This window comes from Salmo salar, chromosome ssa05 (assembly GCF_905237065.1).
Source record: "Salmo salar chromosome ssa05, Ssal_v3.1, whole genome shotgun sequence".
Taxonomy (NCBI): domain Eukaryota; kingdom Metazoa; phylum Chordata; class Actinopteri; order Salmoniformes; family Salmonidae; genus Salmo; species Salmo salar.
Window position 1 is genome coordinate 7,989,343 of NC_059446.1, and position 11,879 is coordinate 8,001,221.

The 11,879-nt window shown below is 42.6% G+C and overlaps 2 protein-coding genes and 1 pseudogene across 4 annotated transcripts in view; all 3 read left to right on the forward strand.

Moving 5' to 3' along the window:
• Positions 1 to 4,938, forward strand: part of pmt (phosphoethanolamine methyltransferase) — a 57,895-nt gene extending 52,957 nt beyond the window's left edge. Inside the window, 4 exon segments of the mRNA NM_001173879.1 lie at positions 1,869 to 1,991; positions 2,111 to 2,242; positions 2,371 to 2,487; positions 3,869 to 4,938. Of these exon segments, the coding sequence (NP_001167350.1) occupies positions 1,869 to 1,991; positions 2,111 to 2,242; positions 2,371 to 2,487; positions 3,869 to 3,979 (483 nt within the window). The 3' untranslated portion in view covers positions 3,980 to 4,938.
• LOC123743233 (basic proline-rich protein-like) overlaps positions 1 to 11,879 on the forward strand; it is a 603,964-nt pseudogene that overhangs the window by 106,348 nt on the left and 485,737 nt on the right.
• On the forward strand, positions 5,863 to 11,818 carry LOC106604181 (E3 ubiquitin-protein ligase TRIM39). Of its 3 annotated transcripts, none has more exons than XM_014198607.2 (7): positions 5,863 to 6,345; positions 6,688 to 6,959; positions 7,092 to 7,268; positions 7,817 to 7,912; positions 7,992 to 8,275; positions 8,480 to 8,598; positions 11,181 to 11,818. In XM_014198607.2, the coding sequence occupies exons 2-7, from the start codon at positions 6,729 to 6,731 to the stop codon at positions 11,765 to 11,767; spliced, it is 1,494 nt and encodes a 497-aa protein (XP_014054082.1). In that variant the 5' UTR covers positions 5,863 to 6,345; positions 6,688 to 6,728; the 3' UTR covers positions 11,768 to 11,818. The 3 variants fall into 3 exon arrangements, with proteins under 3 accessions (XP_014054082.1, XP_014054083.1, XP_014054084.1); XM_014198608.2 differs by having other exon boundaries at positions 6,691 to 6,959; XM_014198609.2 differs by having other exon boundaries at positions 5,865 to 6,345; positions 8,016 to 8,275.

The following is an 11,879-nucleotide window of genomic DNA, read 5'->3' on the forward strand; positions in this document are numbered from 1 at the left end:
CTACAATGAGAAACATACTAGGTTAGGGTTACTAGGTCTACAATGAGAAACATACTAGGTTAGAGTTACTAGGTCTACAATGAGAAACATACTAGGTTAGGGTTAGAGTTACTAGGTCTACAATGAGAAACATACTAGGTTAGAGTTACTAGGTCTACAATGAGAAACATACTAGGTTAGAGTTACTAGGTCTACAATGAGAAACATACTAGGTTAGAGTTACTAGGTCTACAATGAGAAACATACTAGGTTAGGGTTACTAGGTCTACAATGAGAAACATACTAGGTTAGAGTTACTAGGTCTACAATGAGAAACATACTAGGTTAGGGTTAGAGTTACTAGGTCTACAATGAGAAACATACTAGGTTAGAGTTACTAGGTCTACAATGAGAAACATACTAGGTTAGAGTTACTAGGTCTACAATGAGAAACATACTAGGTTAGAGTTACTAGGTCTACAATGAGAAACATACTAGGTTAGAGTTACTAGGTCTACAATGAGAAACATACTAGGTTAGAGTTACTAGGTCTACAATGAGAAACATACTAGGTTAGAGTTACTAGGTCTACAATGAGAAACATACTAGGTTAGAGTTACTAGGTCTACAATGAGAAACATACTAGGTTAGTTACTAGGTCTACAATGAGAAACATACTAGGTTAGAGTTACTAGGTCTACAATGAGAAACATACTAGGTTAGTTACTAGGTCTACAATGAGAAACATACTAGGTTAGAGTTACTAGGTCTACAATGAGAAACATACTAGGTTAGAGTTACCAGGTCTACAATGAGAAACATACTAGGTTAGAGTTACTAGGTCTACAATGAGAAACATACTAGGTTAGAGTTACTAGGTCTACAATGAGAAACATACTAGGTTAGAGTTACTAGGTCTACAATGAGAAACATACTAGGTTAGAGTTACTAGGTCTACAATGAGAAACATACTAGGTTAGGGTTAGAGTTACTAGGTCTACAATGAGAAACATACTAGGTTAGAGTTACTAGGTCTACAATGAGAAACATACTAGGTTAGAGTTACTAGGTCTACAATGAGAAACATACTAGGTTAGGGTTACTAGGTCTACAATGAGAAACATACTAGGTTAGAGTTACTAGGTCTACAATGAGAAACATACTAGGTTAGGGTTAGAGTTACTAGGTCTACAATGAGAAACATACTAGGTTAGAGTTACTAGGTCTACAATGAGAAACATACTAGGTTAGAGTTACTAGGTCTACAATGAGAAACATACTAGGTTAGGGTTAGAGTTACTAGGTCTACAATGAGAAACATACTAGGTTAGAGTTACTAGGTCTACAATGAGAAACATACTAGGTTAGAGTTACTAGGTCTACAATGAGAAACATACTAGGTTAGAGTTACTAGGTCTACAATGAGAAACATACTAGGTTAGGGTCACTAGGCCTACAATGAGAAACATACTAGGTTAGGGTCACTAGGCCTACAATGAGAAACATACTAGGTTAGGGTCACTAGGCCTACAATGAGAAACATACTAGGTTAGGGTTACTAGGTCTACAATGAGAAACATACTAGGTTAGGGTTACTAGGTCTACAATGAGAAACATACTAGGTTAGAGTTACTAGGTCTACAATGAGAAACATACTAGGTTAGAGTTACTAGGTCTACAATGAGAAACATACTAGGTTAGAGTTACTAGGGAGTAAAGTTCAAGCTGTCTTTTTTATTTCTATGGTTCCATTGTTTTGAAAATAATATGTTCTACATGTCTTTTAATTCTAGGTAGATCAAAGTCATGTTAATTGAATTACAATTAAATGTAGTAGAAGGTGTAGTAGAAGTGTTTTAGTGACAGGTATTACCTGCCATTTCCTGCAGGTCCACTTCGAGGTGGCTGACGCCACTAAGAGAGAGTTCCCAGAGGCCTCGTTTGATGTGGTCTACAGTCGAGACACCATCCTGCACATCGACGAAAAACTGGCACTGTTCAAACGCTTCCACGTGAGTGTGTACACACGCGCACACACACACACCACCGCACACACCTTAACATCAATTCCAGACTGTATTATATTTTGCTGTCTGTTTTTACCATCCAAAACGCTGTGTATCATCTTCAGTCGTGGCTGAAGCCCGGTGGCCAGGTCCTGATCTCTGACTACTGCTGTGGAGAGAAGCCCTGGACTCCTCAGTTCCAGGAGTATGTCAAACAGAGAGGTTACATTCTCTACACCCCACCACAGTACGGCAAGGTAGGTCCAGTCATCAACCTGATAATATCACCCTGATAATATCACCCTGACCTGAATTTTACCACACTCGTTATAATATCTTACAATTAGCCTATGTAGCTCCGTATACTGTGACTGTCTGTCTGCAGTTCCTACAGCAGGCAGGCTTCTCTAACGTACGTGCCGAGGACAGGACAGCCCAGTTCATGCAGGTGATCCAGACAGAGCTGGAGAGAGCAGCGGCCATGAAAGACGAGTTCATTAAGGTAGACCATTTACTCTCTTTCTGTCTCTGTCTGTATGTCTCTGTCTCTCTCTGTCTCTCTGTATGTCTCTGTCTCTCTGTCTCTCTCTCTCTGTCTCTCTCTCTCTGTCTCTCTCTGTATGTCTCTGTCTCTCTGTCTGTCTCTCTCTGTGTCTCTCTCTCTCTCTCTGTCTTTCTGTCTCTGTCTCTCTCTGTATGTCTCTGTCTCTCTGTGTCTGTCTCTCTGTGTCTCTGTCTCTCTCGGTGTCTCTCTCCCTCTGTATCTCTTTCTCTCTCTCTCTGTGTCTCTCTGTCTCCGTCTTTCTCTCTCAGTATATTTCTTTCTCTCTCTGTCTATCTGTCTCTCACGCACACACACAGTTGTAATAGTGGTGATCACCAGGGCTTAAAATAAACACCTGCCACCGGCCAAATGCGGGTAGATTTTGGCATTGGTGGGTAAGATGTCTACTTCACCAGCCACATTGATGGGTGGTCAGGGCTCCACTGTACAAGCACTTCACTCGCATTTGTGGATAAAAATAGTCAAGTATGATGACATTTATAGCAAAATAAATGCTGCATTAGAAGTTTTCAAAGTATTTCTGCCGTGTTGTTTCTTAGCTGGTAAATGAATCGCACAAAGTCAAAGAGCTAGGAATCCTATAGGCTATCCCAGCTGGTGCTGCAACACTGCTTGGCTGGGGACTCTGCGCACGTGAAAAGCTGAGTGAAATATTTGTTTTTAGAAGCGCTGTGCTGTGTTATTGACTGTACGTTTGTTTACTCCATGTGTAACTCTGTGTTGTTTGTGTCGCAGTGCTTTGCTTTATTTTGGCCAGGTCACAGTCTACTGAAGTGAGACTTTGTCCTTGTGTTTCTTGGCTATTTAGATTGTTTGTTCACAAGCTAGGTTGTTTATCAGTGTTTGAGTTTCCACTGGTAGGGAAGAGAAGCCAACGCTTCTATTGGTCAGACTCAATCTCACAGGCACAAACATGACTGCAGTCGCGTTACCACAGTAACCTCCCGACCCGTAACCTCCCGACCCGTAACCTCCCGCAGGTGAACATTTGTCTTGTGATATTTTGGTTAAAAGACTCAGGTCACAAAAAAATGAAATTAAACAATATGCCACATTACTTCTTACTGGTAATACATGTATTGTTTTAAAAACATTACAAAACATGCTCATCCATTTTTTGGTGTTTTGTTGGTGTAATTTTAATTTAAAAATAAATGTTTTGGCTGGTAAAAATCTGAGTGGCTGGTAGATTTTTAGATCTACCTGCAACAGTGTCTGGTGGACCAAAAAAGTACATTTCATGCCCTGATGATCACAATGTTGATACTTTGTTGGACTGTTAAACCCATGTTATCCTGTATCTTGGGTATTTTCCTAGGAGTTCTCAGAGGAAGACTACCTGGCCATTGTCAACGGCTGGAGCGACAAACTAAAACGCTGCAAAACTGGAGACCAACGCTGGGGCCTATTCCATGCAACAAGGAACTGAGAGAGATGGAGAGAGGAGAAAAGATAGAAAAATATCCCTTCAGGAGGGAGAGTTCAGTGCCTGGGACCAGCCACACTGCTTTCACATCAACTAGAGGAGATTAGCAGGCACCAGGACGCCAAAATCTGAGATTACATACACTGAGGCAATTACAGATTGGAAAGTATTTTATTTGAAGTGAGAAATTGTCATTATCCAAAGACCAGTCTAACTTTAGTTTTTATCTTTAATATCTATTGATTGAGAGCTGAAACGGATTTCTGTTTCTTACTTTACTTTTTTTTTAATTATTATTTTATTTCACCTTTATTTAACCAGGTAGGATAGTTGAGAACAAGTTCTCATTTACAACTGCGACCTGGCCAAGATAAAGCAAAGCAGTTCAACACATACAACAACACAGAGTTACACATGGAGTAAAACAAACATCCAGTCAATAACACAGTAGGAAAAAAGTATATATACAGTGTGTGCAAATGAGGTAAGATAAGGGAGGTAAGGCAATAAATAGGCCATAGTGGCGAGGTAATTACGATATAGCAATTAAACACTGGAGTGATAGATGTGCAGAAGATGAATGTGCTTTACTTTACTCACTTTGTTTAAATACTTTACTTACTTTGTTTAAATACTTTACTTTGTTTAAATACTTTACTTACTTTGTTTAAATACTTTACTTACTTTGTTTAAATACTTTACTTTGTTTAAATACTTTACTTACTTTGTTTAAATACTTTACTTACTTTGTTTAAATACTTTACTTACTTTAAAAAGTATTTAGAATTTTTATTGAACCAAACTGAATTTGATTAAAACATTTTAACTTTGTGTAAAGTTGACAGTATTATTGTCTTGTTATCAAAGGTGAATGTGCATCATTTCCCAGTCTGTACTATCAACATACCATAGTTTGATAAGTTTTACAAATAAATGTTTGAAAGCCCCGGCTTGAATTAGTATCTGTCCGTCCGTCTTGCTGTCTCTGCCTTATTGTTCTGCCTACATGGTAAAAAATACCTCTGTATTTACTTGTATTTACCTAGGTCTACCACTAGGTAGTAGTAGAAGAGTTAGGCTAAGAATAAAATCTGATATTCAGTACATTTTAATAGCAGGATTCTATTGTGTCTCAAATGGGGCAGCAGGGTAGCCTAGTGGTTAGAGTGTCGGACTAGTAACCGAAAGGTTGCAAGTTCGGATCCCTGAGCTGACAATGTACAAATCTGTTGTTCTGCCCCTGAACGAGGCAGTTAACCCGCTGTTCCTAGGCTGTGAGTTACTTGCCTAGTTAAATAAATAAAAATGGAACCCTCTTCCCTATACACAGGGTTGGGGAGTAACTGATTACATCTACCAAAAAAACTGTGACTGTTACCTGCAATCAGATTACATGTACTTTGTGAAAAACTAGATGACTTCTTGGATTATATTTACATTCAGAAAGGATGTTTCTGCAAAAATACACAATGTCACCTTTCAGTTTTGTCAATAACATTCAATTCAGCACAAAGTTTAAGTTTGTTCCACCTGAGAAAGTCTGACCTCACTGTGATGACACACCAAATTATGACCACCAATCAGAGACCACTATGATGACACACACCAAATGATGACCACCAATCAGAGAACACTATGTCATTTGGTGTGGCATCATAGTGGTCTCTGATTGGTGGTCATCATTTGGTGTGTCATCATAGCGGTCTCTGATTGGTCGCCATCATTTGGTGTGTCATCATAGTGGTCTCTGATTGGTGGTCATCATTTTGGACAGTTAACTAGTAACTGTAACGGATTACATTTACAATGTAACCTAGGCAACCTGGACAGTGTAGTGCCTATGTAGTGCACTAGCTTTGACCAGAGCCCTATAGGGAATAGGGTACCTTTTGGGACACAGACCACTTCTCTTATCATCTCTCCTTTCTGTCTTTCCATGTCCCATTCCACTCAGCATCACAATAGGCCAGCTAATGGTCCGGTGTGCTGTTCTGTCCCCATACTGTTTCTCAATAGGCCAGGTAATGATCAGATAGTCAGTTTGCTAATGTATCTTGTTTAGGTTCATTCATACACCCCCTTCTTTACCCTATCTCCTTCACAGGGCCATTCTCACCTCCTCCCACCCCTGGTAACACCTCAGGTCTCATTGGGCATGTAACCCCCAAGACCAATCACTGGCTGGGGAAACACCCCCCAACCCCCCACACACACCTATACATACATCCATGATAAGTGAGATTTTTTTACATTGTAGTATTTAAGCTCACTCCAGACACTGAAACCGATAGACTTGTGTTCACTAAAGTGTGCTTCCTGCTGCTGGACTTGCCACAGAGGACAATTCTTCTTCTTCTGGCTATTTGATGGTAAGTGCTTTGTCATTTGTTTTGGTGGTTGTTCTTCCTCCTAGATCTATGTTGAAGTTAGTAAAACATGTAGCTTACTGTACATGATAAATGGCTGAATGTAAACATGTTAGTCTTAAACCAGAAATTATCCTCAATGGAGATTGGAGGATCTCTATTGAATGACTTCTTAGTCCAGGAACAGGATTAATGTGAGTCTGGGATACAGCCACAAAGAATCATTCAAAACATGTTGTTAACATAATGGATACACTGTAAAAACTTTTTTTTAAAGTTTACCTCAACAACAATAAAAGTGTACCTCACCTTCTGACCTTTGAACTTGTGTCTCTCTTGTTCCAGTAGCCATTACAGAGAAACTGACACTTTTACTGAGGGACAAAATGGCCTCTTGGTCCTTCTTCCAAGAAGAGGATTTCCTCTGTCCCGTGTGCTATGATATCTTCAGGGATCCTGTGGTTCTCCCTTGCAGCCACAGTGCCTGTAAGACCTGCATGGAGGAGTACTGGAAGTATAAAGACGACCGGGAGTGTCCAGTCTGCAGGAAAAGTTCCTCCATGCCTTTACCAGCAGTCAGCCTCACCCTGAAGAGGCTGTGTGAGGGGTTCCTACAGGTGGGAGATCTACCTATGATAATTAATGTGCCCCAAATTGCACCTTATTCCCTTTTTAGTGCACTACATTTGACCAGAGCCCATAGGGATGAGTATGTATTATTTAAATGGTAAAATCAATCAATCCTACAGGAGAGAAACTCCAGAGATGCAGAGCCTGGATCTGAGAGGCTCTGTGGTCAACACAAAGCAGAACTCAAGCTCTTCTGTCTGGAGGATGAACAGCCTGTCTGTTTGGTGTGTCGCGACTCAAGACAACACACAGGACACAAGTTCTGTCCCATAGATGAAGTTGTCCAGGACCAGGAAGTAGGACAAGAAATACTGTAAATGGCTGTGTTCAATCCGTAGCGCTGAAGATCTGCTTTATAAACGCTGCATATAATATGACGGCACAATCTGAAATTATCTTCAAATTTTAACGCAGATCTTCCGCGATACTTCGGCGATACGGATTGAATCAGCCCATAGCCTATCTGAGATATTTGAAGGTATAAACGGTAATATGGCATCATTATACACAGAGGGGTGAGTTACTTCCTGGCTACAGAAACCAACAACAACATCATTCAAATCAGTCCATGTCTGCCCCTATTGGCTCTTCCCAATGTGGCCGTGTCTCAATGTATGCAAGCAGGAAGTCACCTCAATATGTTCAATGACGTCATATTACTGAATCTATCTTTAAATTACAAGGGATTGAGTTGCTTTGACTTATTGCAATCAATATTGCTTATAACATTAATATAGTATAACTTTGCAATTCTTTGAGTTGACTTTACTCAATTAATTTACTGAGTTAGACAGTTGTGTTTTACTGTGTAGGAAGAGCCATTCATGTGTTTGTCTGATTCCAGGAGAGAGTAAAGGCTGAACTGGGGCCCCTGAAGGAGAAGCTGAGACTTTACACTGACGCCAAACGAACCTGTAGTCAAACAGAAAAATACATGATGGTAATTATACAGTTTGACATTGGGATGCATTCTGTCTGTTCATTTAGACGTTAATACTTGATTTATGTGATATTTATAGATATTTGGTGGGTGGGGTTTCCAGACACAGACTGCAGAGACACACAGGGAAATCAAGAAAGAGTTTCAACATCTTCATCAGCTTCTCGTAAAGGAAGAGGAGGCCAGGATAAACGCTCTGATAGAGGAAGAGAAGGAGAAGACTAGGATGGTAAAGGAGAAGACTAAGGAGATTAGCAAAATAATCTCAACTCTTTCAGACAAGATCCAAGCTGTAGAGGAGCGTCTAGAGGGCGACCATGTTACCTTTCTGCAGAGATACAAGTCCATTCTACACAAGGCCAGGTAAATGAGCTGCCTCCTGTCTCTCCTCTTCTTCTCTGCTCTTCTTCTCTCTCTGCACTTCTTTTCTCCTCTTCTTTTCTCCTCTTCTTCTCTCCTCTTCTTCTTTTCTCCTGTTCTACTCTCCTCTTCTTCTCTTCTTTCCTCTTCTCTGTGGTTCTGAACTCCTAACCCCACAGCAGTACTAACTCCTGAGTGTTCTTCCAGAGCCCAGAGCACGTTTCTGGATCCACAGCTGGTCTCAGGAGCGCTGGTAGAGGTGGCCAAACACCTGGGCAACCTGCAGTTCAGAATTTGGAAGAAGATGCAGGGAGATATGAAATACTGTAAGTATAGTTCTGTTGAATGACATGGGCACCCAAACATTTGTAACCATGTCCAGAAGTTTATATTGACATTTAGCAGGTGTTCTTATTCAGAGCGACTTACAGTTAGAAGTATTCATCTTAAGACTTGGTGGGACAGCCACATATCGCAGTCATAGTAAGTACATTTTCCCTCAATAAAGCAGCAAAGTCAGAGATAGTATTGGGGGGGGGGATCAATCTAGTTTGTGATCTGTAGAGAAGAAAAATCACAGACATGACATCACAGACACACTGTGCAAAAATGACATGTTATTCAGTCCGTATTGAGGAAGTTCAACATTACATGGTGATTGAAATGTAAAGGCACTGTTCAATCAATATGACCTTTACCTTTCTATTGCACAATCTGTAACGCTTCAGCAACAGGCTTGAAGATTGATAGCACCCTGCATCGCACTGCTGACTTACTTCTGAAGCTAAGCAGGGTTGGTCCTGGTCAGTCCCTGGATGGGAGACCAGATGCTGCTGGAAGTGGTGTTGGAGGGCCAGCAGGAGGTGCTGTTTCCACTGGTCTACAAAATAATATATATGTGTGATTGGGGATTTTGCCCTGTGTAGGGTGCTGTCTTTAAGATGGGATGTTAAAGGGGTGTCCTGACTCTCTGTGGTCACTAAAGATCACATGGCACTTACCCTAAAAATAGGGGTGTTAACACCAGTGTCCTTGCTAAATTCCCAATCTGACCATCATGGCTGCCTAATCATCCCCAGCTTCTAATTGGCTCATTCATCTTCTCTCCTGTAACTACATTTAAGTCATTTAGCAGACGCTCTTATCCAGAGCGACTTACAAATTGGTGGATTCACCTTATGATATCCAGTGGAACAACCACTTTACAATAGTGCATCTAAATCTTTTAAGGGGGGGGGTTAGAAGGATTACTTTATCCTATCCTAGGTATTCCTTAAAGAGGTGGGGTTTCAGGTGTCTCTGGAAGGTGGTGATTGACTCCGCTGTCCTGGTGTCGTGAGGGAGCTTGTTCCACCATTGGGGTGCCAGAGCAGCGAACAGTTTTGACTGGGCTGAGCGGGAACTGTGCTTCCTCAGAGGTAGGGAGGCGAGCAGGCCAGAGGTGGATGAGCGCAGTGCCCTTGTTTGGGTGTAGGGCCTGATCAGAGCCTGAAGGTACGGAGGTGCCGTTCCCCTCACAGCTCCGTAGGCAAGCACCATGGTCTTGTAGCGGATGTGAGCTTCAACGGGAAGCCAGTGGAGAGAGCGGAGGAACGGGGTGACGTGAGAGAACTTGGGAAGGTTGAACACCAGACGGGCTGCGGTGTTCTGGATGAGTTGTAGGGGTTTAATGGCACAGGCAGGGAGCCCAGCCAACAGCGAGTTGCCGTAATCCAGACGGGAGATGACAAGTGCCTGGATTAGGACCTGCGCCGCTTCCTGTGTGAGGCAGGGTCGTACTCTGCGAATGTTGTAGAGCATGAACCTACAGGATCGGGTCACCGCCTTGATGTTAGTAGAGAACGACAGGGTGTTGTCCAGGGTCACGCCAAGGTTCTTAGCACTCTGGGAGGAGGACACAATGGAGTTGTCAACCGTGATGGCGAGATCATGGAACGGGCAGTCCTTCCCCGGGAGGAAGAGCAGCTCCGTCTTGCCGAGGTTCAGCTTGAGGTGGTGATCAGTCATCCACACTGATATGTCTGCCAGACATGCAGAGATGCGATTCGCCACCTGGTTATCAGAAGGGGGAAAGGAGAAGATTAATTGTGTGTCGTCTGCATAGCAATGATAGGAGAGACCATGTGAGGATATGACAGAGCCCAGTGACTTGGTGTATAGCGAGAATAGGCGAGGGCCTAGAACAGAGCCCTGGGGGACACCAGTGGTGAGAGCACGTGGTGCGGAGACAGATTCTCACCACGCCACCTGGTAGGAGCGACCTGTCAGGTAGGACGCAATCCAAGCGTGGGCCGCGCCGGAGATGCCCAACTCGGAGAGGGTGGAGAGGAGGATCTGATGGTTCACCGTATCAAAGGCAGCAGATAGGTCTAGGAGGATGAGAGCAGAGGAGAGAGAGTTAGCTTTAGCAGTGCGGAGAGCCTCCGTGACACAGAGAAGAGCAGTCTCAGTTGAATGACCAGTCTTGAAACCTGACTGATTTGGATCAAGAAGGTCATTCTGAGAGAGATAGCAGGAGAGCTGGCCAAGGACGGCACGTTCAAGAGTTTTGGAGAGAAAAGAAAGAAGGGATACTGGTCTGTAGTTGTTGACTTCGGAGGGATCGAGTGTAGGTTTTTTCGCAGGTTGTTGCTGTAATGAGAATGTGTTCTCAGTCAACCGGGTAAAATGTAATACAGCCCATAGTTACTGTATTTATGTGGTAGAGTTACTGTATTTATGTGGTATAGTTACTGTATTTATGTGGTAGAGTTACTGTATTTATGTGGTAGAGTTACTGTATTTATGTGGTAGAGTTACCATATTTATGTGCAAAAACATACCTATACATTGTCATTATTATGCAGTACAATAACACACTGTCATATTATACATTACAATAACACATTGTCTGTCTCTCTGTGTTCAGATCCGGTGGTTCTGGACCCCAACACAGCCCATCCAGACCTGCTGGTGTACCCCGATATGGTCACGTTCAGATCCAGAGACTCTGAGGAGAGAGAAGAGATGAAGACGCTGGTTCCTGACTCCCCAGAGAGGTTCAACCTCTATGAAGGAATCCTGGGCTCTGAGGGCTTCCATTCGGGAACACACACCTGGGAAGTGGAAGTCAGGAATGAATATCTCCAGAGATACGACTACATCAGTGACTGGGCCCTGGGGGTGGTGGAGGAGTCTGTGTCCAGGAAGGGCGTGATAGAGAAGGGAGGCTGGAGATTAGAACAACATGGAGGAGTTTACACCGTACGCTCTGTCCCCGAACCTCTCATCACCCTCTCATTGAAGCTGAGACAGGAGCCCCTGAGGATCAGAGTGACATTGGACTGGGACGGAGGAACGCTGACCTTCTCCGATCCGCATTACAACGAACATCTCCACACGTTCACACACACCTTCACAGAGAAAGTGTTTCCCTATCTGAGCAGTGGGTGTGAGACCTGTACCTTGAGGATCTTGCCAGTGAAGGTCAACGTAGCGGCTGAACAGCCCAGATGACACCTCTGTGTACCACCTTTTGTATATTAAAACCTCATTATTTGTTTGAAATTTTTTTGTACATTTCGGAGAGTTTAATTTCAAACCCACTTTTAGCACAGATTTGATGTTA

What these genes read in the sequence shown, in the direction of transcription:
- LOC106604181 (XM_014198607.2), top strand. Translation starts at nt 6,729, where the DNA reads ATGGCCTCTTGGTCCTTCTTCCAAGAAGAGGATTTCCTCTGTCCCGTG. An exon ending in AAACAGAAAAATACATGATG is followed by an intron (nt 7,913 to 7,991) that starts GTAATTATACAG and finishes TGATATTTATAG; the next exon opens with ATATTTGGTGGGTGGGGTTT. An exon ending in GCAGGGAGATATGAAATACT is followed by an intron (nt 8,599 to 11,180) that starts GTAAGTATAGTT and finishes CTCTGTGTTCAG; the next exon opens with ATCCGGTGGTTCTGGACCCC.